Source organism: Microtus pennsylvanicus, chromosome 6, assembly GCF_037038515.1.
Source record: "Microtus pennsylvanicus isolate mMicPen1 chromosome 6, mMicPen1.hap1, whole genome shotgun sequence".
Lineage (NCBI taxonomy): Eukaryota > Metazoa > Chordata > Mammalia > Rodentia > Cricetidae > Microtus > Microtus pennsylvanicus.
The window spans coordinates 87,214,761-87,239,551 of record NC_134584.1 but is presented as its reverse complement, the minus strand read 5'-3'; the positions used below and the strand labels follow the sequence as shown (position 1 = coordinate 87,239,551).

The 24,791-nt window shown below is 51.0% G+C and overlaps 1 protein-coding gene across 5 annotated transcripts; it reads right to left on the bottom strand.

Moving 5' to 3' along the window:
• Positions 1-1,234: 1,234 nt before the first annotated feature.
• Positions 1,235-14,871, bottom strand: Hook2 (hook microtubule tethering protein 2). Of its 5 annotated transcripts, none has more exons than XM_075976737.1 (22): positions 14,702-14,871; positions 14,145-14,230; positions 14,002-14,074; positions 11,905-11,955; positions 11,684-11,816; positions 11,272-11,339; positions 10,885-10,947; positions 10,482-10,562; positions 10,228-10,388; positions 10,010-10,150; positions 9,139-9,340; positions 7,856-7,966; positions 7,669-7,756; positions 5,795-5,864; positions 5,171-5,308; positions 5,004-5,091; positions 4,773-4,807; positions 2,985-3,067; positions 2,794-2,897; positions 1,861-1,971; positions 1,721-1,792; positions 1,235-1,631 (listed from the first exon to the last, which is right to left on the bottom strand). In XM_075976737.1, exons 1-22 carry the CDS (start codon positions 14,744-14,746, stop codon positions 1,482-1,484), a joined length of 2,154 nt encoding a protein of 717 aa, XP_075832852.1. In that variant the 5' UTR covers positions 14,747-14,871; the 3' UTR covers positions 1,235-1,481. The 5 variants fall into 5 exon arrangements, with proteins under 5 accessions (XP_075832852.1, XP_075832851.1, XP_075832853.1 ...); XM_075976736.1 differs by having other exon boundaries at positions 1,241-1,631; positions 1,721-1,795; XM_075976738.1 differs by having other exon boundaries at positions 1,341-1,631; positions 1,721-1,795; positions 2,794-2,894.
• Positions 14,872-24,791: the final 9,920 nt, after the last annotated feature.

The window sequence follows — 24,791 nt, the reverse complement described above, 5'->3', positions numbered from 1 at the left end:
CCACCAAGCAAGCTCTCAGCTCAGGGCCTTGCACATGACACGCTAGTGCCCCTGTCTGGCCTGTCCTTTCCTAAGTGTTTAGATGGCCAGGCCCGCCGCCTTCCTGAACTCCCCCCCTTTTTTTAGAGACCGAGTCTATTATGTGCCTCTGGTTGTCCTGGAACTCAGAGATCTACCTGCTTCTGCCTCTCAAGTGCTGAAATTAAAGGTATTTACCACCATGTCTGGCTAGAAACTCACTGTTTTTGACTAGGCTGACTGGCCAGTGTGCTCTCAAGTTTGATCTGTCCCCCAACCCCTCAAAGTGGGGATACAGGCATGTGCAGCCACCATCAGAGGCTTTGTGGTTGGTGGAGATTAAACTCAGCTCATGCATGATTAGACAGCACGGTCTCTTCAGCTTCTTCTTCTTTTTTTTTAAAAAATATTTATTTATTTATTTATTTATTTATTTATTTATTTATTATATATACAATATTCTGTCTGTGTGTATGTCTGCAGGCCAGAAGAGGGCATCAGACCTCATTACAGATGGTTGTGAGCCACCATGTGGTTGCCGGGAATTGAACTCAGGTCATTTGGAAGAGCAGGCAATGCTCTTAACCACTGAGCCATCTCTCCAGCCCTCTTCAGCTTCTTAAAACCAATAATAACAACAAAAACTCTACCATTCTCATCTGTCATTGTGTTACTGGTCACGCACACTTTATTAGCATTGAAAAGCTGGAGCTGGGCAGTGGTGGCACACATCGTTATAATCTTCACACGAGGGAGGCAGAGGTAGGCAGATCTCTGTGAGTTAGGCCAGCCTGGTCTACAGACTGAGTTCCAGGACAGCCAGGGGGAGAAATCCTGTCTCAAAACAAAACAAAACAAAAAACAAGCAAAAACCCCATAAGAATGCAAGACAAGAACCTGGAGAGATGGCTCAGTAGTTAAGAGCACTGGCTCCTCTTCCAGTGGACCAGGGTTCAACTCCCAGAACCCACATGGTGGCTCACAACCATCCTTAACCTTAATTCCAGGATCTGATGCCTTCTTTTGGCCTCTGTAAACAGCAGACACATACATAGTACATAAACATACAAAAGGACAAAACACTCATACATGTAAAAAAAATGTAGGGAGGGAGGGAGAGAGGGAGGGAAAAAATGCCAGACAAGGCTTTCTTAGAAACAACAGTCTGTGTCCCTAGCCCACTTTCTATTCCTTACCATGGTGTTCAGAGTCCATTCACGATAGATTTAAAATCTTTATTCTTTTCAAATATAAAATCAGGTTCTTCCCAGGTATTATGAGACCCAGAAGAAGAATCAAGGATAAGAATCACATTGCTAAAAAGGATTGGCCTGCACTACTTGCTACCTGCCTCTCCCCTTCTCTCCCAGCTAAGGAAGCAAAGGGCAGACGTCACAACCTCAGTCAAGCTGGGTCCCATGTGAGCTGGAGGACTCCAGCAGGCAGCAGGAAGTCGAAGTCTGTCAGTGCTTGTCAGTGGGGCGAAGGCTCAGAGAAGCCAGGCGTCCCAGGGGTCCTCGGCGTGCATTGGTGGCCAGTCTTTGCTGTGCCAGGAAGGACTGGGCGTGGGCAGGAGCCTGCTCTTCCCCAGCCCGTTGCTCCAAGGCCATACCCTAGAGAGATGGTATGATTGACAGGGAGTAAATGGGCCTACCTAAGCCGTGTGAGCCTGACACAACAGCTGTGGAGGCAGCCCACATACCATGCTGTACCAGGCACTGATGAGCAGCTTTTCCTCCTGCTCCCGCTGACTCCGACTCTTCTCATAGTCCATCTGCTAGGAGAGCAAGAGTCAGGGGCTTGGGTGTGCGGATGGCCGCATGGAAGCACGAGGATACCTACCTCCAGGTGCCGTATTCGCATGTTCCGCTCCCACAGCTGTTTCCTCAGGGTTTGGAGTTCTGGGGACACCCCAGTGGGTGGCCGCTGCTTGGGTTCCAGGGTCTGAATGACCTAGGGATTAGAAAAAAAATTACAGGAGAATGAGCTTGATTATAATAACAGTGACTTTTTGAAGTCCTGGGGACTGATTGAATTTAAGGCCTCACACAGACTAGGCAACATAGTTCTACCACCAGCACTATTTTGTTTTGTTTGAGACAGGGTCTCATTCAGATCAACCTTCAGCTTATGATTCTCTTGCCTGAGTCACAAGGTGCCACCACATCTAGATCTCTTTCCTTCTGTCTATCTGTCTGTCTGTCTGTCTGTCTGTCTATCTCATCTAGTCTGGCTGACCTCAAACTCTACCTGTCTCTGCCTCCCTAGTGCTAGAACTAAAGGAGTATATCACTATGCCTGGCTCTTTATTTTTCATTCCACCCAATCCTGCAGAATAGTTGGGAATACAGACTTGAACCACCCAGGTGTCCTCTTTGGCTTTATGTGATATATTTACTTATTCTTTGGAATGCTAGTGACTGAACCCAGGGTCACCTGCCTGCTAAGCAAGTGTCGTTAGTGAGCCCCTGGCTGGCAGATCATAGACAAGCACCCTATCACTCAGCAATGTTTCCAGGACCTCACTGGTAGATCCAAGACAGAAGTTCTACCACTGAGCTACGGCCCACAGCTTCTTTGCAGACCACCTTGACACACTGGAGTGCAAAGAATATGACAGTTCAGCACCATGCAGAAGCCTAGGATACGACATGGTGTGGTATAATGGGTTTGAATGCAGAGGGCAGGGATATATAAACTGCCAGGAGATGTGAACTGATGGGAAGCACAAGGAGCAGGATCTGAGGCGGATAGTGGTACACCTAGCATCCTTACCGTGCGTGCCTTGTCCACGTAGCGGCGGTAGCGCTCCTCCATGGCCTGCAAGTCTGCATCCTTCTTCTGCAGGCTGTCCTGCAGCTCCTCAATCCGACGAGCTGCTGCAGAACAAACAAGGTCTCTAAGTTCCATGCTGCACTCTGAGCTCCCTCTAGCCCTTACTACTGCTGAACCCCAACCCCACTTACTATTGTTGTCAGTAGGAGGCTCCAACTTCTCAATGTATTCTCGTTTCCTCTGCAGCTCCAGATCAGCCTCGTGCAGCTTCTGCCTACGGGCATGGAAGAAGTGGATAGTCTTGGGCTGGCATCTCTGTCTGCCCATCCATCCATCCGTTTGTCCATTCATCCATCAATCCATCCATCTGTGATGTGGGGATATAACCCAGGGCCTTGTCCATGCTAGACAAGTGCTCTGCCATTGGGCCATACCCCAGTATCTCACTGAACTCTAGACTGATATTCTACAGCAGAGACACTCCTGATCACTGGCTTCTCTTTTGTCCTAGTGATATCACAGCAAATCAGAAGCTTCATTATAGCCAAGACCTCCTTGCTCTGTCTGTCTCCCCATCCCATGGTCCCCAAGTTGGTCTGGTCCTTGTCATCATTTATCCATGGCCACTCTCTTCCACTTTCAACACCTCCGTTTCATTCTCCACCCAGCAGCCAAGGTTGGTGGGTTTTTGGTTGTTTTTTGTTTTGTTTTTGAGGATTTATTATTTGTTATGGAGGGTCTGAGTGTAAGCCACATGTGTCTGTGTACCTGGGGAACTGGAGTTACGAGTGATTGTGAGCCACATGACATGGGGACTGGATTCAAACTTGGCTACTCTGGAAAACTAGCAAGTGAGTTTAACTGCTGAGCCATCTCTCCAGCCCCAGGGTGATCTCTATTTGTTACTTCTGTGGCAGTAAGGATAGAACCCAAAAGTCTTGTGCATACTAGACCAGTGATCTACCACTAAGTCAGAGACACACTTGGCTGGGGCTTTGCTCGCAGAACCCCACTAGGGTGAGGTGGTCTGCCCCTGTTGTGTGTGTCTTGCCCTTAGCTTGAGACACTAACCAGGAAGGCCTTGAACTCCTGCCCTCCTCCTTCTCGCTTCTGAGTGCTGGAATCACACACCACCATCTCCTAATTTTTCTTTTCTTTTTTTTTTTTTAAAGATTTAATTAGGACTGGAGAAATGGCTCAGAGGTTAAGAGCATTGCCTGCTCTTTCAAAGGTCCTGAGTTCAATTCCCAGCAACCACATGGTGGCTCACAACCATCTGTTATGGGGTCTGGTGCCCTCTTCTGGCCTGCAGGCATACACACAGACAGAATATTGTATACATAACAAATAAATAAATATTAAAAAAAAAGATTTAATTAATTTATTATGTATATGGTGTCTGCCAGAAGAGGGCGCCAGATCTTATTGCAGTTGGTGGTGAATAACCATGTGGTTGCTGGGAATTGAACTCAGGACCTCTAGGAAGAGAGGTCAGTGCTCTTAACCGCTGAACCATCTCTCCAGCTCCCCTCCTACTTTTTCTAAAAGAGATTCTGAGTCAGGCCTAATGGTGATGCTAGGAGGGAGGTTGAGGCAGGAGGACTACAAAGCCTCGGCCAGTCTGGGCTAAGAGCACTTGCTGTTCTTGTAGGGGACCCAAGTCTGGTTCCCAGCACCCAGATGGTGGCTCACAGCTGTGCTGTAACTCAAGTTCCAGGGAATGAGAGCCCTTCTGCTGAACACCATGGCCACGTGTGGTACAGACATGCAGACAAAACACTCATACACATAAAATAAATACATTAAAGGAAACAAAGGTTCATATTTGAGAGCAAGGCCGGCTTCAGTACACGACAGTCCGACAGCCCGTCTCAAAACAAAGATTGCACTTGACCTGAGCTGACGGGACCTCCTCACCCACAATTCTCCACACCTTAGCCCACCGGTTCCCACCCCAAGAGTGACGGCTCTGCACTTACAGGTGGTCTTCCAGCTTCCTCTTCAGCAGGGTGGGCTGGGGGAGAGAAGCAGCAGGGAGTGAGGGGCGGGGAACAAGGTCTGAAAACCTGTGTGGTAAAGATGGGGTGCCTCCCTGGGCCGGGGTACTCACAGTAGCCTTCATCGGGCATCAGGCAGCAGGGGGGTGGGGAGAAAGGAAAATTACTGGGGAGCACTAGGGGGAGCCAGGCTGAGAGGAGGTGGGCACTCACATCCTCAGCCTTGCCCCCCTGCTCCTGCAAGGCCTTCTGTAGATCTTCCACCTGGGCTCTCAGTTCAGACAGCTGCTGTTGGTTCAGCCTGATGGGGAAGGGTGCTTAGTACTGGCACGCAGTCGCCTGTAGATCTTCCTTCCAAACAAGCTGACAAGGGCTCTTACCGGTGCTGCGTCTCCAGCCCATGGCGTGCACGGTTGGCCTCCTCCAGGTGGCGCTGCAGCTCCTCCTGTCGCTCCCGGTCCGCGGCCTCCTGCTGGCGTAGCCGCTTGTTCTCCAGCTGGAGCCGCAGGAGCGTCTCTCTGAGAACAGGGAGGAATAGGGCTGTCCTCCTAGAGGGCCCATCAGGTGAAACTCTGGGCAGATTGCTGTCTTGGAAAGAGCCCAACCTGACTTGGGGTGGGAGTATTGAGGACCAGGCTCCAGTGACTCAGGCTCTGGGGCTGACCTGGGCGCGATGGAAGGGGCTCCAAAGAGGCGCTCTGGTTGGGCTGGGGAGGATTAGAACACTTGAACCCAGAAGTAGAAACAGTAAGCGCTAGGGAGTGCTCAGAGCAGGGTAAACAGAACTGAACCTAGCAAGGACTCGAGTGATCAAAGTAAGCATAGCCAAGATGTAGGAATTTTGCAACCGGAGCAAAGTCATGTGGGCTGGACTTCATTTGTGCACTGAAAAGCCTCTGAAGGGCCTTTGAACCAGTAGAGCAGAGCAGGAACCAGTAGAGAGAGCGGGGCTGAGGAAGAGCCTACCCTGGATGGGTCCAGAGCCTCACGAGGCCCCAGTATACCTGAGCTCTGCCGGCAGGATCTCGGCTGCTAAGTTTTCCAGGCCAGAAGGAGTGGGATCCAGCGAGAAGTCTGAAGAAAACAAAAAATCTTCAGGTTTCGGGTGCACACACGGTCTCTATTCCTGGGGTCTCTTTTCAAGGGTCATCTCTGAGGACTAAAGTACAGCCCCAGACAATCTTACCAAAAACAATCTACAGATTCAATGCAATGCCCATCAAAATCCCAGCAAAATTCTTCAAAGACCTCAAAAGAACGGTACTCAACTTCATATGGAAAAGCAAAAAACCCAGGATAGCCAAAACAATCCTGTACAATAAAAGAACTTCTATGGGAAGTTTTTTTTGTATCACAATCTCTGAATTCAAACTCTACTATAGAGCTACAGTACTGAAAACAGCCTGGTATTGGCATAAGAACAGACAGGAGGACCAATGGAACTGAATAGAAGACCCGGATATCAATCCACACATCTTCGAACACCTAATCTTTGACAAGAAAGCAAAAAATATCAAATGGAAAAAAGAAAGCATATTTAACAAGTAGTGCTGGCATAACTGGATATCAACATGTAGAAGAATGAAAATAGACCCATATCTATCACCATACACAAAACTCAAGTCCAAATGGATCAAAGACCTCAACATAAAGCCAGCCACACTGAACCTCACAGAAGAGAAAGTGGGACATACACTTGAATGCATTGGCACAGGAGACCACTTGCTAAATAGAACCCCAGCAGCACAGACACTGAGAGAAACAATTAATAAATGGGACCTCCTGAAACTGAAAAGCTTCTGTAAAGCAAAGGACATGGTCAAAAAGACAAAATGACAGCCTACAGAATGGGAAAAGATCTTCACTAACCCCACATCAGATGGAAGTCTGATTTCCAAAATATACAAAAAACTCAAGAAATTGGACACCAAAAGATCACATAATCCAATAAAAAAACAATGAGTACAGACCTAAACAGAGAACTCTCAACAGAGGAATCTAAAATGGCTGAAAGACAACATCCTTAGTCATCAGAGAAATGCAAATCAAAACAACTCTGAGATTCCATCTTACACCTGTAAGAGTGGCCAAGATCAAAAACACTGACGACAACTTATGCTGGAGAGGTTGTTGGGAAAAGGGAACACTTCTGCATTGCTGGTGGGAATGCAAGCTAGTACAACCCCTTTGGATGTCAGTGTGGCAATTTCTCAGAAAATTGGGAAATAGCCTTTCTTAAGACCCAGTAATACCACTTTTGGGTATATATCCAAAGGATGCTCAATCATGCCACAAGGACATGTGCTCAACTATGTTCATAGCAGCTTTGTTTGTCATAGCCAGAACCTGGAAACAACCTAAATGCCCCTCAATCGAAGACTGGATAAGGAAAATGTGGTACATTTACACAATGGAGTACTACACAGCAGAAAAAAATAACAACAGCTTGAATTTTTCAGGAAAATGGATGGAGCTATAAAACATTATTTTGAGTGAGGTAACCCAGACACAGAAAGACAATTATTACATGTACTCACTCATAGGTGTTTTTTAAACATAAAGTAAAGAAAACCAGCCTACAAACCACAATCCCAGAGAACTTAGACAACAATGCAGACACTAAGAGAGACTTACATAGATCTAATTTACATGGGAAGTAGAAAGTAGAAAAAGACAAGATCTCCTGAGTAAATTGGGAGCATGGGGACCTTGGGGGAGAATTGAAGGGGATGAGGGGAGAGGCAGGGAGGGGAGCAGAGAAAAATGTAGAGCTCAATAAATATCAATAAAAAATGTATAAAATAAAAACAAAACAACAACAAGAACAAAAAAGTACAGCCCCAGACCAGACCACCACCAACCCGGATCTGAACCTCACCAGCCTGAGCCAATCCCCTAGGCTGCAGCTGTGCACAGCGGAGTTCCTCGTTGGCCTCCCTCAGAGAGTCTCTCTCCGTCAACAGCCGCTACAGGGACAGAATGCATGATTCCAGGTGGACCTCCTGGGAAATGGGCTATCCCAGGACACACGGGGTAGAGACTGGGCTGCAGGGCTGAGGCCTTACTTCCTTCTCCTTTGTCACCAAGTCACACTTTTCCTCTAGGTTTCGGCATTCAAACAGCCACTTCTCAGCCTTCATGGCCTCTTCCTGCCACTGGCCTTGCAGCTCTTGCACCTGCAGAAGAGGAGTGGACCTGACACTCAGTGGATAAGAACACTTTCCTCTGAGCCTGATGGCCTGAGCTCAATCCCTGGAACCCACAGGGCAGAAACAGAAAACCAGCTTCTGCAAGTCATCTTCTGAACCCTAGTCACACATACATAAACTCTCACACAAAATCAGTAAAACATAACGTAAGAAAAGAAGGGAAGTTGGAGGCTGGAGAAATGGCTTAACAGATAAGAGCACTAGCTCCTCTTTTCCAGAGAATAGGGGTTCGAGTCTCAGCACCCATGTGGCAGCTCACAACTGTCTCTAACTCTGGTCCCAGGGGATTTGATACCCTCTGGCCTCCATGAGCACAGGCACACATGTGGTACATGGACACACATGCTGAAGAAACTCCCATACACATACATTTTTTGTTTTGTTTATTCTTGTTTTTCAAGTCAGAGTTTTTTTGTGTAATAGTCTTGGCTGTCTTGAAACTCGATCTGTAGACCAGGCTGGCCTCAAATTCACAGAGATCCACCTGCCTTTTTATTCCCAAGTACTGGGATTAAAGGCGTGCATCGCCACCACCACCCAGCCATATAACTTTATTTAAAAGAGAGAAAAAGAGGCCGGGCAGTGGTGGCGCACACCTTTAATCTCAGCATTTGGGAGGCAGAGGCAGGTGGACCTCTGTGAGTTTGAGGCCAACCTGGTCTACAAGACAGAGAGAGAGAGAGAGAGAGAGAGAGCGCGCGAGCGTGTGCGCGCGCGCTGGGAGTGGTGGAGTACACCTTCAGTCCTAGAACTCGGAAGGCAGAGGCAGATGGATCTCTGAGTTTGAGCCAGCCTGGTCTACAGAACGAGTTCCAGGAAAGCCAGGTCTACACAGAAAAACCAGGGGAAAAGGGGAGGAGTGAGGACAGCAGAGATAGGAGGGGCAGGAAAGGAGCAGCAGAAGAGGGGGTAGAATCCTTAGAGGGGGTTGAACCATAAGAGGGTCTAGGAGGGACCTAGTGGTGCCTAGAAGTTGGAAGGAAGAGTGTTGAGAAGAAGTGGGGCTTATAAACCCAGTCCGAGTAAGGATGCATCTAGAGGGAGTGGCCTTGGAATACAAGAGGGAGGCTGCAGAGCTGTGCTGGGAGTGGACTATAGCGTTGGGCCCAGCCATTAAGGGATGGTGCTACCTGCCTTACCTGCCTGCGCTGAGTCTCGAGCTGCGCACGCAGGGATCCCGCACGGCGCAGCTCCTCTTCCAGCTGGCGCGTGCGTTCTGCGTGGCCCGCATTCCGCTCTTCCAGCTGCCGCACCTGCCGCCTGAGCTCCTGCAGCTCACCCAGGCGGCTCCGGCAGCTGTTCAGAGTGGCCTCCAGCTGCCTTGCACGTTCGGAGGACTGTCTGAGAGAGGCACAGGAAGTGGAAATTTCAGAAGGCAGCTGGGGTGTTGGGTTTCAGGCTGAGGGATTGGGGTTCGAGGTGAAGGTGTCAGGTTTGTAGTTACGGTAACAGGTTATAAAGGAGAGGTTCTCAGGAGCGGAAGTGCACAGACATGGAAGAGCTATGGGGCAACAAGGGAGTAATAAGGACACTCTGGGGTCATGGGGGAGCTGTGAGGAGTCTTCAGAAGCAAGGTGGGATGTTCTCTGGGTGTGCTAGCATTCTAAGAGTATATAGGTTAGAGGAGAGGTCTTTGGGGATACAGAAAGTACAGCAGGTTCACAGGGAGCCGCGATGGTACATTCTTAGAGGACATCCTAGAATCCAGCGGCATGATGGGATCCAAATGGTGGGGTCTGGAAAGTATTGCATGGGGGGGGGGGGGGACTTATTTGCTCCGGGGCTGTATTTTGCTGTCAGGTGTTGGCTAATAACACTGTAAAACCAAGGGGGCTCCATGGATTCAGGAGGTCTCTCTAAAGTGGGCCCTAGTGGGCACTGTGTGGTTCAGGACGGCACGTTGAGCCTAGGAAGTACTTAGTATTTGGGGGTTGGGAGTACCACAGCACTAGAGAGCAGTCTGTGCCAATGCTGTAGGCATGTGGTGGGCATTCAGGACCTGCCACCTACCGAAGCTCATCCATCTCATCCTTCAGTGCTTGTGCCTCCTGGGAGAGGCTGGTCAGCGCTTGGTTCCGTTGCTGCAGCTCAGTGACCTCCCGCTCCAGCTCCATGCAGCGCAGCCGCTCATCTTCTCGGCTGCTCTCCAGCCTGGGGTGTCAGGGGAAAGACATGAGAAGGATGCCCGTGGGCCCCAGTGCCCCGGCCCCAACCCCAGCAGACCACACCTGAAGTTCTCCTCCTGCAGCTGCTCTAGCTGGGACTGCAAGAGCAACAGCTTCTTAGCGGTGAGGCCGGGGGCACTCTCCACTTCCGAGTGGCCCACCCGCTCCCGCAGGGCAGCGTTCTCCTGCGCCAGATTCTGTTTCTCCTCTGAAAGGAGTACAAGCTGTGGGTGGGGGAGACGGGTGAACTGGAGCATGAACCAGGTTTTATGTAGGTAGGTTTATGCAACTGGCCCTGTTCCCTCAGCCTCACCCACCTGGCGCTCCAGATCTAGGCAGTGTTGTTGAAGTTCATCACCCTCCTCCACCTCCTCACTCAGGAAATAGTATCTTCGGGACTGAGGAGACGGACAATGGGTGGGAGATGAGGGACTTGGGTATCCAGTCCCAGAAGAGAGGGAGGAGAAAAGCTGTGATTTCCAGGGGCCCCGGGGAAGGGTCCACGAACCCCAGGATCTAAGAGTGGGCTGGGGTCCTAAGAGAATGGGAGAAGATTTTCTAACCCTTGAGATAGGGCAAGGGAAGAGGCTAAGACCAGAGAAACAGGGATGGTCGATTAAGTTTAAGGATAACAAGCCCTTTATCAGATGCTCCTGAACCTGGAGGATCTAAAGTTCAGCATTGCTGCTGTGACTACATAAGGACAAGCCTTTCCATTACCTGTGTATCAAAGTTTCCATAAGTCTCCGTTGACAGGGAATCGGGAGTATCTTTTGTCATGAGCTGCGGAAGGGGGCACTGTGATGAGCTAGGCTGGCTGACAGAGCCTTCAGAACTTCTGCACATCAGCCTAGGGACCTCTCTCCTGCCCCTCTCCGACGCTAGTTTACCCAGATAACTCCTGCTCAGAGGCTCCCTCCAGTGCAGAAAAAGGCCAGTGCTTCTGAGGCTACAGGGTTCTGACTTACAGCCCACATATACTGATCTGGAACCGCTGACTTCCGGGCAGAGGCCAGACCTTACCAAGCAGAGCAAGGGCTTTGCCCAGTTGCCCAATGTCCCCTCCCCTGACACTTCTGGGCTGCCACAGGGGATGCCGTCACCCACCTCCTGAATGGCTTCCATCACTACATGTTGAACAGATTCCTCCAGTGTCATAATTCTCTGGATATACTCTGAGGACGAAGGTGGAGGTGAGAGGCTGAGCGTAGGGATGGATGGGAGAGGAAAGAGCATCCTCCCGGGTGTCCTCTGGGAGCTCTATGGTTTCCTCCCCTCTAGCCCTCCTCATACCCTGTTTTTTTTTTTTTTTTTTTTTTTTTTTTTTGGTTTTTTCGAGACAGGGTTTCTCTGTGGCTTTGGAGCCTGTCCTGGAACTAGCTCTTGTAGACCAGGCTGGTCTCGAACTCACAGAGATCCGCCTGCCTCTGCCTCCCGAGTGCTGGGATTAAAGGCGTGCGCCACCACCGCCCGGCTTTACCTTTTTTTTTTTTTTTTTTTTTTTTTTTTGGTTTCATACCCTGTTTTTTCTCACAACTGATAGCACAGCCCAGTACCAACTGAAGCAGTTTGCCGAGCTCTGCGGGATCTGAGAACTCGCCAATGAGGCTCACATCTGGAAGGAGCTGTTCCGATACGGGATGTCCCAGAACCTGAGAACACAGAGGGGAGACAGACGTCAGGGCTCACAGACCGAACTGTCTCCCAGCCCAGCCCCCTAAGCCCTTGGCAGTTACTCACATCCTTCGAGTATTCCATCAAGCTCTGTAAGATCTTCTCCAGTTTCCTGACCTAGTGAGGCCAAGGAGTTATCTACACATGGAGCCTAAAGCAATGCTCCCAAATCCGTCCTCACTTCCTCCCCACACCCCGCCTCAATTTTCTTTCACTGCTTATCCCCTCGTTGCTTGGTCTTATTGTAAGTATCCTTCCCTAGTGCTGACCTGCATTGCCCGTACTCAGTGTCTACCTGACCATCTTTATTCACAAGTCCCAGAACCCAATGGCTTCTTGATACCTGGCGCTACTAACGTCACCTCTCACTTGGATGCCTGTACCCACTGATTCTCATCTCCCACCTGTGGTCGGGGTAGGAATTCTGGAGATCAAACCCAGGGTCTTAGGTATGGTGGACAAGGGCTCTTCCATGGAGCCATGCTTCCTGCCCTCACTGCTGGATTCTAGGCTAGCTGTGGCCTTCTGAGCTGCATTCCCAGACCTTCATCTATTCTTGCTGTCCACACTGCATTCGTTCCTCCACAAGCAGCTAGGGGGAGCTTCTAAACAGCGGATCCAGGCTGTGTCTTTCTTTTGCTGAAACCATTCCCTGCTTTCCATAGTACTTAAAGTAGAATACTTGCAAGTCATGGTGGCCTTTAAACACAGCACTGGGAAGGCAGAGCCAGGAGGATTTCTGAATTTGAGGCCAGCCTGGTCTACAGAGCAAGTTCCAAGACAGCCAGGGCTACACAAAGAAACCCTGTTGCAAAAAAACAAACCAAACCAAATGAACCAAACAAACGATTCTGCCTCCCTGACCTGCTGGGCCCTTGGTGATCTAAATCCTTCAGTTCTTGATCTATTCCTCTTTCTTCTGACTTCTTCGCTCTTCCTCACTCAGCTCCCTCCCACTTTAGGTATTCTGCAATCACTGTTCCCTGTGCATGGAAAACCTTCTCCAAGTATAACACGGAGATAAGACCATCTCAAGAAAGCACCTACCCACCTCCTGTTGCCTTTTGTTTGTTTTTTGAGGAGGGTTTCTCTCTGTGTATCTCTGGCTACCCTGGAACTCACTTAGTAGACCATACTGGCCTTGAACTCATAGAGATCCGCCTGCCTCAAGCTATAGTGCATCCCTTTGATCCCAGCACTTGGGTTTTTTTTTTTAAGATTTATTTTTTTAATTACTGTGTGTGTGTGTGTGCCTGCAAAGGTCAGAAGTGTGAGATCCCCTGGGGCTAGAGTTACAGGGGGTTCAGAGCTGCCTGATAGCTGTACTGGGAATTGAACTCAGATCCTCTGGAAGAGCAGTATTCATATGGCATAAGCCATTCCTCCAGCCCAACTTTGTTTTTTGAAACAACATCTCTCGTGGCTTAGGATGGCTTCTGACTTGCTGTATAGCCACCAAGGTTGACCTTGAGTTTCTGACCCCCTTGCCTCCTAAGTCCTGGGATCCCACGTGTGTCACGTGTCCTGGCTACCACCCCACTACTAGAGATGGAACCCAGGGCCTTGGGTAGGGTGAGAAAATTCTCTATTGCTGAACTATCTTCCTGGCGCCCCTTTTAAAGTTTTGACACAGGAGCTCAGTAAATTGCCCAGGCTGGAGAACTTGCCATCCTCCTGACTCAGCATACCAAAATAGCTGGGATTACAGGCATTTGCCACTATACACCTCTTGGAAGTTAACATCTGTTTGTGTATGTGCTTTTTGCCCACATCACAAGAATGATGGCAAGCTTTGGTCTTACTGTGGGTGCTCGGTATAAAGAACAAAATTAGCTGGGCTGGAGAGATGGCTCAGCGGTTAAGAGCATTGCCTGCTCTTCCAAAGGTCCTGAGTTCAATTCCCGGCAACCACATGATGGCTCGCAACCACCTGTAATGAGGTCTGGTGCCCTCTTCTGGCCTGCAGGCATACAGACAGACTATTGTATATATAATAAATAAATATTAAAAAAAAAGAACAAAATTAGCTTGCTGATCATCTGACATCTGGCCCTTTTCCTGGAAGGTCCGCCTGTCCATTATGCAGGACATGTGTCTGTCCCTTTACGATCACCTCTTAAATCCATCCTCTACTTATTCCCTAGTCATGAGTCCACCTGTCACCTTCAGCCTCCAGCTGGGACTTGGGTCCTCTGAGATGCCCTGGAGCCATGCGTCGTTGAACCAGGAAGGGTCTCTAGGGGCGAGAAAAGTGTGATGAGCTGACTGGGGAGTCCCTCGGGATCCTCCCACTCAGCCCCACTCACATCTGATTCAGCACATGGGCTATGGCGAGTCCACTGCTCAGGTCCTGGGGGCTGGCACAGGGGGGTGGAACTTGGAACGTCTGCAACTAAAGGGGGCCGGAAGGGGCAACAGGAAAATTCAAGATATGAAACTCTTCTTTTTGCAGACTTTGCCCCAGCCACTCAGACATCTCCAAGGGTTGGGAAGACGCTAGTCTGTAGCTCCACCGTGGCAACTCTGCGGGGGCGTGGCTTCAACATACCTGGGCAGGAGGGGGCGTGGCCTCATTTCACCTAGCCTGACAAACCCTGCAAGCCTAAGTCAGGGAGTTACCATGAGTCACCTGGTCCCCACTGCTGACATGTGACCAGCTCTGTGTCCCCCAGAGGGGCGGAGCCTCACCTGTTCTTGCCTCTCAGGCCTGCCCACGTGACAGGGGCAGGTGGTCAGGTCAGAGTCCAACGGCCCAGCAAGCCTACGACCTATTCCTCCTTCCAGCCCCAAGACAGGAGAGAAGACCAAGACAGGGCGAGAAGAGAGGACACACACCTGGCCCAGCCCCGCCCCCCAGACCTACCCAGGTGAGCAGAGACCCGCATAGCTCGGCCTTGTCCACACTCATGGCTCCGGATCGAATTCGATCCGGGCCAAGGAGCCCCGGCGCGCAGCAGCAGCCTCCGGGTCCGCCACCAGCGAGAGCCCGAAGCCCAGACCTCCCGCTCGGCCTAGAGCGCCGCCCCGCTCCACCCCGCCCCCTAGGCAAGGCTCCGCCCCAAACACGTGATCGCTCCCCAAAGCGAGCTCTTGCCTCTCCTCGCCATCTTGGCTGCGGGACGCAGGCTGCCACTCGTCCTGCCGCTAGGTGGCAGTTTGGCCCAGCGGCGCGGACGGCAGAAGGGTGGCCTCGGCTCCTCGTGGCCTCTCCTGAGGCGGAGTGGTCCTCGAGATCCTTTTAAGGCGGATCCACCGCACTCAGTTTCAGAGGCGCATCCGTGCTCTTTCCCCGAAGCTGAGAGAAAGCCTCCTGTTTGTCCGCGCTGTGATCAGAGCCTTTCTATATGGACGGAGGGATAGATTAATAAAAGAGTCCTCCCCGGAGAAGTGAGTCTGGAGTCCTTCAAGAAGAGCCGGCTGTGGTCGGGAGCAGGCAGGGTCGAGTGAAGGACGCACGCCCTTGCCTAGCCTAGAGTCCTTCCACCGGGCTCCCTGCTCCTTCCCTGCCGCCCGCGCTTCCAGCACTTAGAATACTTGGACAGGCCAAAACTGCGGGTCGCCTGACAGCCACCAGGGGGCGCGCAAACCGCAGGTAAACCTTCAGGGAAAAGGGTGCGTCCACCGGTTGAGCCAGCTTAGAGGATCGCAGAGGGCTCTAAAGAAAGAAATCAATTGCTAACAATAGTCTCCAGACATCGTTTGTGGAGTGCTTACTATTTGCAATCTCTACACTAAGCTATATATTCACAGACATTTGAATGTCCTTCACAACCCTAGGAGTCAAGGGCTACATTAATTCCCCGTTTTGTTGGTTTTTTTTTTATTTTTAATTTTAGACACTTTATTATTTTAAAAAATTGTAAATCACGTTTTGCAGATGAGCAAAAAAAAAAAAACAGCTACAAAGTACACCGGCTTTAACGCCTGGGGTAAAGCCCCAGACCGCGTCCTTTGACCCCTGGGTCCAATGAAAGCCCCTCCCCCGCAGGCGGGTGGGGTAATATGCTGTAATTAGAGGCTATTAGATGTACCCAGAGGGAGGTGCAGGGCCGACTCTGCTTTGGGGCGGATTCAGGTCGGGGTGGGGGGACGGGGCGCGATATTGAGCCGGAATCCAGCGCACTGAGCCCTGATCCAGCGACCCTGGCCCAGTGGGGTGAGCCTAGTGACATCAGCCTCCCGCCCTCAATCCTACAAGAGGATTGACAGTCTACCACAGACACTCGATTACAACCCACTCAGACTCTCAGCTGCGCACACCAGAGAGCTTGGAGGCTGATTCACACTTCCACAACCCCTTCACGCCTTGTTTTCCAGACGCCAGTCTCTGGGAACCTGTGGAGAGGGATAGAGGGAACGCGCTTGGGAATGCACTGGCTTCCAATGGGCATGGGAGCTGCTGCTGGCTCCCCTAGCCCGCATCCACCATGAATATATCCCCAAGCGGAAACAAAGCTATAAGACCCACACACACACACACACACACACACACGCGCGCACTGCACACGCACCATAGCCAGGAACCATGACTATGACAACAATGTGAGACTGACATCTGGAACACAAAAATTTGGGATAAGGAGTTACAGGGACTTTGAAGTTTAGAAGAACTCTGAGAATCCAGTTATTTGTGTATGGCAGGGTGACTTATTGATTTATTTATTTGGCTTTCCTAGTTTCTTTCTTTTAAAAAAATTTTTTTTTGAGACAGGGTTTATGACTTAAACTGTTCCAATGTTGATGTGATATAGGCATCCTAGATGTTCAGGGAGTCATAACTTAATAAAGCTGGGGAGCAAAGACCAGTGGATCTCTTGAGTTCAAGGCCAGCCTGGACTCCAGAGAGAGTTCCAGGGTAGCCAGGGCTAAGCAGAGAAACCTTGTCTGGAAGAACCAGAAACAAACCAGAAAAAAAAAAGAAAAGAGTTAGATGGAGGTTAGGGACTGAGTGAGAGGGTGCCTGCCTGTAACCCCAGCACTCTGGAGGCAGAGACAAATAATTACTGTGTTAAGGTCGGTGACAGCAAGGGCCACATAGAGAGACCCCGTCTCAAAGTAAATAAGTAAATGTGTTAACAGATAGATGGATGAAGGTACTCTGCTCTCCCCTTGGGTTAGCAAGGACTCCCATCTTTTAGGGAGAAAAAAGAGGCTGTGATTTGGCAGCAGGGAAGACTTGCAATCTGTTTTTACAACCAAGGAGCAATGCTGTGGGTCTACGTGCCTTTAATTCTGCAAAAAGAGCCACAAACCTTTCCTTTGGGACTGACCACATATTTTGAAGGATGCCAAGGCATTTTAGATGTAGGGAACCTCAAAGTTTGCAGAGATCTGAAGACCTCCATTTGTAGGAACCAAGAGGCCCCACTCTGCAAGTTTGGATTAGTAATCTCTAGCTGGTTTGGGGATCCCATCTCCTCCTACTTGTTTCCAGGGACAGCTGGGCCCAGCCTGGGTTGTACTGCTGGGAAATGAGTGACTCAACCCCTCCCTAAGGCCACAGCTGGACCCCAGCCTATTCCCTTCAGCCTGCACATCTGGACATGGATCTAGTCATCACAGATGGCATGGAGACCCTGGGTTCTACAACCAGAGGACATCACTTCCTTCCCCTCCCCATTGGATATGCAAAACCCTCTGAGTGCATTCCGTGTGCCATTACCATGGGAACACTCCAGTTCTACAGGAGCTCCTATCCTGCTCCCATCACACCAATTTGTGTTCCTAAGTCAAGGGAAGCGTGCTCATATCTGTGTAGGTGTGAGGTGGTGGGTTTATGATTGGGTTAGCTTCCACCTTTGTCTTGGGATCCTAGAGTTTATACAACTGCATATGTGTGTATGATCTGATGACTGTCAAGAAGTTTAGGACATCAATCTCTGCATAATACACAGGTTTAAAAGATGAGTGTAGGGGCTGGAGAGATGGCTCAGCAGATAACAACACTTGCTCCTGCTGAGGACCCAGTTTGTTTTTGTGGCTCCTAACCATCCATAACTTAGTACCAGAAGATTTTACATACAGGCACATACCTGGTGCACATACATGCATGTAGGCCAACACTCAAAAATATATAAAAGAAGAAACTTTAAAAAAAAAAAAGCTAGGAGTGGTGGGTGGGGCATACCTGTAATATCTGCACCTGGGAAGGGCAGACAAATGATCCGGAGTTCAAGGCAAGTTGGAGGTGAGTCTGGACTCTGTAAGACACTGTCTAAAAACACGGTAAGCTTGGTATACACCTTTAATCCAGCACTCAGAAGAAACCAAGTGGATCTCTATGAGTTCAAACTCAGCCTGGCCTACATAGTAAGACCCCCGTCTCAAAAATACAAACCAAAAATTTGGTCAACCAGCCTTGGTGGCACACACTTCTGATCCCAGCACAGGATGGCAAAGGCAGGTGGATCTCTGAGTTCAAGGGTAGGCTGACCTACTTAACAAGTTTCAGGCTACCAAGTCTCAAAACAAACAAAATTTCAGGTTTAGGGTTACCCGGGAGCCTCATTAACACCCCCTCATTTTTCTCTGCATAGTCCAAGCAGAGTCTATGAGACTGTTCTGTTCTCATTTTGTCTTCCTGTGTCTGCCAACTACAGGCTTCTCAATATGATCCTCTTTTTGGGTCAGTCTGTGATATTCTTTGTGTGAGAAATGTGTGACAATTGACGCCTCAGGTTGGCACTTGAATCTGTGTCTGTGTCTGTAACTGTACCCTACTGGTTGTTGTTGTTCTTGTTGTTGTTCTACAACCTAGCAGAATCCATGTTTCTGAGGAACAGATTATTTTGTTGGACACACTACTTGTTTCCAGCTTTTGTTTTCCTGTGATACTGTGCCCTTATCATTCTGGTTTATCATGCCCCTTTAACAGTCAAAGTATGTGTGTGCTGCCTGTGATAACTCGATGATGACATGGCTGTCTCTACCATATGTCTCAGCCATAATTTCCATGTGAGGGGCGCTTGTGGGACAGCCCAAATCCCAGGGGCCAGAGAATGGTATACTTCCAATGGTGTGACATATATAAACTTCTGTGTGTGCATATGGTTACGTTTGTGTATCTGTCACACACCTTATATGGCCGATGTGCTGAGAAACTGTGCTTCTAGATTTAAGTCCCTTTGTGACTGTGTGACTATGTCCATGTTCGCAGGGCTGCCTGAACAGGGGTTTCTCTAGAACGCAGCAGGTGTATCCTGTGTCCCTGTGACACTGTGGGTCAGGGTTGTTTGTGACCTTGTGTGTGGATGAGGGTGTCAAAGTCACACCAGACAGCCAACTCAGTGGAGACAGCTACATGCGCACCACTGTCGCTATCCGCAACTCTCCCTCTGGGAGGACTCCACCCCGCACTGCGGGGGCGCGTGCGTCTTTCGTGACGTTAGACACGACGGAGTTCGCTGCGTGCGTGGAGCCCGACGCGGTCGTGCGTGCGTGCTAGTGTAAGCCGGGGGTGGGGTGGCTGTACGTGTGCGTGAGCGCGCGGGGGCAGCCGCGGGAGCGCGCGGGGCCCAGTACTGCGGAACCAGAGACTTTGGAGCAGGTGAAACTCCGAGGGGGGGGGGGGACTGCCGTTAACCCCTTCCTGCCCGACCTGAAACTCCGGGCCCCAGAGCCGCATAAACGGGGGCTTCCCCATCTCGCTGGGCGGGGCAGTCCCTGCTGGGAAGACCTTCCTTCAGAGAGCTGAGACCCCCCCCCCCCATTGCCATGGAAACAGCTTCCTGGATCAGCCGGGTGCTTGCTTCCTCCCGCTCTGCCCTTCCTCCCTCCGACCATGTGCTTCCCGCTCCTGATCTCAGCACCGCAGGGCTGGGGGTCAGTAGGGCCAGGGCGTGCGTGACTCAAACCAGCCCTGGGGTCCCCAGGCCGCACTCGGCCTCACTCCCCGTGCTCTGCACCGGTGACTCATGCCTCGTGGCTTTCCCTATGCATGACTCAGGCCCCTGGGGAGGGGACTTTGGGACCCCCCCCCCCAGACATCCAGGACTAGGAATAAAATTCTGAAGACCTCCAGTGAGGGGTTACCCCTCAGGAGACAGGAGACCGCGTCCCTTTTCATTGGCCATTGCTAAAGTCATTGGGGGCACTTCCCCCATCCCTCAATTAACAGAGCTTCCCCCGGCCTGTCTCCGGGAACCCAGTGCCCCCGCCCACCAGCCCACAGGAAGTTTTGGCAGAACCTATCGTGGCAATGAAACGGTTAAAATCGTTTTCTTATTCATTTCATCCAGGGGCTTTTTTGACTCAGAGCAAGCGGGTACCCCCTTGAAAGCTTGGCCTCACAGGGACTGGGGCTCCTTCTACACCCCACAGACACCTTGCTTAGAGCGGGAAGGTGGCTGCTTAGCTGACTGTGGGTCTTGTGAAGCAGCAGCTGCGTACAGAGTTCGATTCGGTTGAAATCCTGTCTCTTCCCTCGCTTGTTTCCCATCTGAAAATGATGCCCAGCTCGTTGAGGACTTGTCTTGATTAGATGAATAATAAGATGGGACGCTTCGAATTCAGAGTTGAACACAAGAGGTAGGGAGGGGAGGGGTGTCTCAGACCTGGGTGTCCAGGTGCCCAGCAGAAAACACCTCCATGCTCCACCCACGCACTCTGAGGCCATGGGGTTCATTTTGTCCACCCCTGCCCCGGGCTGGCACCCAGGAAGTGAGAGGCGGGGCAGGAATGAGGCGGAACCTGTTGGGTTAGTCCCTTCCCCGCCCCCCACCCTCATTCTCATGCCCTGACAAGGACCCCCCCCTCCACGATAAAGCCCCACCCCCGCCACCCTGGACGCCTGGGTCCTGACCTGCGGGTGGCCGGAAACAACGTCTCGGGAACATCCTGTGGACAACTAGCTGGACAGACAAGAGGGTCAGCCCCTCCCAGGGCAGGGCAGACATAGACAGGGGCAAAATAAACATGGCCCAGGGTGGCTAGACTGCGGGGGAGGGGTGAAGTGGGGGTGCTCTGCAAGAATGTACACAAATACACGGTCACCCTGAGAGAGCCAGTCCAGAGGAACAAACCTCTGTGCCCAGGCCACTAAGACATCTAGTCAGAGACACACAGACGGGGAAAACAGACATCCATCTGGTTAAGACACCCAGAAGTGGCCCATACAGTGACAGCCAAGTCAAGAACAAGGACTCTGGAGATGTACTTAGTCGTAGAGGGGAGAGACAGAACTCACAAAGGCAACCACAGATCAAAAGCAAACAGAGCTGCTGGGATGTAGCTCAGTGGTCTAGTAAAGCATGAGGCAGTGGATTCAATTTCCAGAATTTCAAACAAAGCTCATAGTCAGGATAGGTGTGACCCAGATAAACCAGCTCTGCACGCAGGCTGGATATCAGCACACAAAAGTGCACATTTGTGGTTTGACATTCCCAGAAAGGACAGAAGCGAACCGAGAGCCTCTAGGCCACATGCACAAGCAGTATTATTACTATACAGAAACAGGAGCGACAAACATTTCTATAGACACATGTGCAGAGGCGTCACGGTCACCTACATACTATGTCAAAGTGCCCCAGGCACCTACCAACATAATTGTGGCACATACATTTGAAGATGAAGACTTACAATCATGTTGAGATTTTGTTTTTTATTTTATTTTATTTTTTTGAGACAGGGTCTCACTGTGCCCGGGTTAGCCTGGAATGTTAATTCATTTTGTAGACCCAACTGGCCTAGAAATCACAGAGATCCACCTCTGACATCTGAGTGCTGGGATTGAGGCCTGTGCGACCATGTCCAGCTATAGTCACCTCTTAATGGCCCTAACCAACAGAAAACAGGAGGGTACAGATGGACACATTCTCAGATGCAGTCTGGACAGACAATAGCCAGTGCAGAGGGGCAGAAGCAGACCACACCAGCATGGAGACACCCTGACAGAGCTGCGACTGGTGATACAGACTGCTCATACACCACACAGGGCTCATGCTGTCAAACAGCCACAGACCACGTAACACACACACAAAACATACAGACCAACTCTCATAGACACACATAGACCACAAAAACCAGACACAAAATGTGTCCCCCTTTCCCCCCTGCCCATTTGGAATATATGTTTGGCCATGGCTGGTCTACATGTATGGGGGAGGGGCCAGCAGTTCCGGGCTATCCACGTAAATACAGAGACATATATACATAAAGACACTTCACACACATAAGGCAAAACATGTACCTTGTACATACAAGCCAGATACAAATATGTTAGCCATATGTATGCCCAGAATTGAGTCACATGTTGTCCACCCAATGGAACGTGCGCACACACACACACACACACACACACACGAGCGCGTGCACACCTCACCCTCTCCACATAAAGCAGAACTGAGTTCTCACAAACAAGCCCACACCCCCTGCAGGGTTGGACCTGAGCAGGCCTCACGCACTCGCACTCTCACAGGCCCTAACAGGCCAACCACACTTGCACCCCCTTCACACACCCTTTGCTGAGGTTCTGTGGGGCCCAGAGATCCTGGCACTTCCTCTCCCAACATCACCCCTACTTCCCTGCTGTTCTCCCGCTTCCCCTGTCAGGCAGGATTGGTTGTTTTCTACTGATACCTCTCTTGAAGTGGACACCTTGGAGCTCAGGCCCCCAAGTCTTTGGCAGCTGTGTGGGAAACTCCCTCTGGGCCCAGTTGAATCAGTGTGAGGATAAAGCCTGTTTCCAAGAAAACCCAGCAACTTCCTCTCCAGATGAGGGGCAATGGACCCCTAAAACCGCAGAATAGGGGAGGGAGGTGGCTGGCAGCCTTCCAAGATGAAGACCTCTGGGATTGATTCTTAGCTTCTTCTGGCCCAGCCACCAGTCCACACCCAGGGGCAGGGACAGGAGCCGGGGAGCTGTGACTTGTGGGCTCCCGCCCCAGCCTGCCCACTGGCTGACTCACAGGCAGCCCCCAGCCCAGTTTCCTGGTGGCAGTGCTGGCACCGGTCAGTGGGGCCAGGGAGGAGAATGGTCACCAAACTATTTATAAGAAGGAGAAGTCCCTGGTGCCAAGGCCAAAAGCCCCAGAGAGACCGTGGGTGGGTGGGGGTGAACTTCCTCCTTATCCTGAGAGGTAGCCCCTGGCCCCAGGTCCTGGGATAGGGGCAAACCTGGCAAGGAAAAGCCAGTCTGGTGCTGACCTGTAGCCCAGGCAGTGTGGAGGAGGGGCTGTCTTCACACCCTCCACACTGGACAGGCCTGGCGCCAGCAGGGCGACTTGAGGAGGTGGTGCCCAGGCCACAAGAGTGAGAATGGTAGGGGCCTGGAACCGGCTGTACCAGCTTGGCCAGCCCTGCCCTCCCTGGTTGGCCTCTTCCCCAGCCCCTGCTCAAACACCCAGACAGAAAGTATGAAGGAAGACCCCACGCTGGCAGAGTGGCCACTATCACCTTTCTGTACCAAACTCTACTTCTCCCACTGAGGAAAAAAGATAGGCCCTTTGCAAAACGCACACTAGAACGCTGTATGTTGCTGGTTCTCCATAAATGCCAATCTACAACATAGTAGTGTTCAGGAGGTAGCCAGCTGATTCCATAGACTATATACCAATTCTAGTCCTTCTAGCTCTGAGACAATTATTAAAGGTCCTTCATTTCCTTTGCTTCAATTTCTCATATGTTAAATGGAAACTCATACAGCATGCAATTGCCTGGATCATTGGAAGTAGCCAATGACCAACTTTATGTAAGCCACTTTAGAACAGTGTCTGGTCCATGGTAAGAACCATATAAGTGTTAGCTATTAAAATAATAATTACTATTTCTCAGACAGTCTGTCTGCCAGTCTTAAGTATCTCCCAGTCTCCATGTCTGCAGAAGACTAACCTGGCCCCATCTGTCTCTCTGGGTGTCTCCCCTTGTTCTGCCTCCTTGCCCCCAGCCACCCACTCTTGTCTTCCCTTTGGACCCTCTTTGGGCAGGCCTGGCCTCTCTCCAGGACTTCCCTTTGGCCTAGCCAGCTTCAGCTGTGGCATGGATGAGTCAGTGTGGCCTCTTGGCCAGTGGGACAGGCAGGTTGGCTTCCCAACATGTTGCCCTCCGTCTTGCCCTGCCCCCAAAGGCTGCGGCCAGCACCCCCTCGGGCCAGGCCACATGTCAGCTGCAGTTATTAGCATGGGCAGGAGACACAGGCCTGGCAGCATGCCCGCAGACTCAGCGGCTTCTGGAATCTCCCTTGAGACTGTGGTGGGGGGAGGGGAGCTGTTCAAGCAAGGGCAAGATGGGAGGGAGCACTTAAGGGTCACAAGGATCTTTCAAAGACTGGGATGTCCCCAGCTCCTTCCTCTCCAATGTCCCTACTCTGCTGGACTTCCCCCTCCCCCCCACAGCTGTTTCTCTTTTGCCTCTTTCAATTTCCTTCTCTGTCCCACACTAGGTGATCTCTGAGTCTATTAGTTAGCCCCTGTCCCTAAGCTTCTCTCTAAAGAAGCCTCCTCTGTCTTCCCAGAGAGACCTGAGTCTGGGAAAGAGGAAGCGATGGAACTCTCACCCATTCTTCTGGTGGCTCCCATACTACTTGGAAGTTCCACCTGTCTAACTGGAAACCTTGTTATTTAAACCTCCACCTTGCCCTTCCTGGAGAAGGGGCTATGAGTTCTCCCATTTTCTCCCTGCGACTTGAGTGGAAAGGTCCCCCGATGAGGGAGCCGGCTTAGTAAGGCAGGGCCCTTCTTTTAGGTACCTCACTCACCCCCAACTGAAATGGACGTAGGTAAGAGGAGTATCCAAATTTCAAAGACTTAGGGTGGGGAAAGGGGACCCTAGACCTTCTGGCAGAAGGGAAGGGCACATACCCAGGGGAGGAGGCAGCCCTGTACCAGCCTGCCCAGGCGCCAGGGATGCCTAAAGGCTTCATCCCGCCCCCTCCGCGCCCTGGCGGGCCGGGGGCAAAGTCCGACCCAGGCCCGCGGGCAGGCGGGGACCTGCCAGGTTGCGTCCGACCCAGTCGGGCG

Bases quoted from the DNA above. Each gene is read 5' to 3' on its own strand.
- Hook2 (XM_075976736.1), bottom strand. From the start codon at position 14,746: ATGAGTGTGGACAAGGCCGAGCTATGCGGGTCTCTGCTCACCTGG. The intron at 14,075-14,144 runs GTGAGTGGGGCT...TCTCGCCCCTAG, and splicing joins GCCCATGTGCTGAATCAGAT to AGACCCTTCCTGGTTCAACG. The intron at 1,632-1,720 runs GTATGTGGGCTG...CCATCTCTCTAG, and splicing joins TCAGTGCCTGGTACAGCATG to GGTATGGCCTTGGAGCAACG.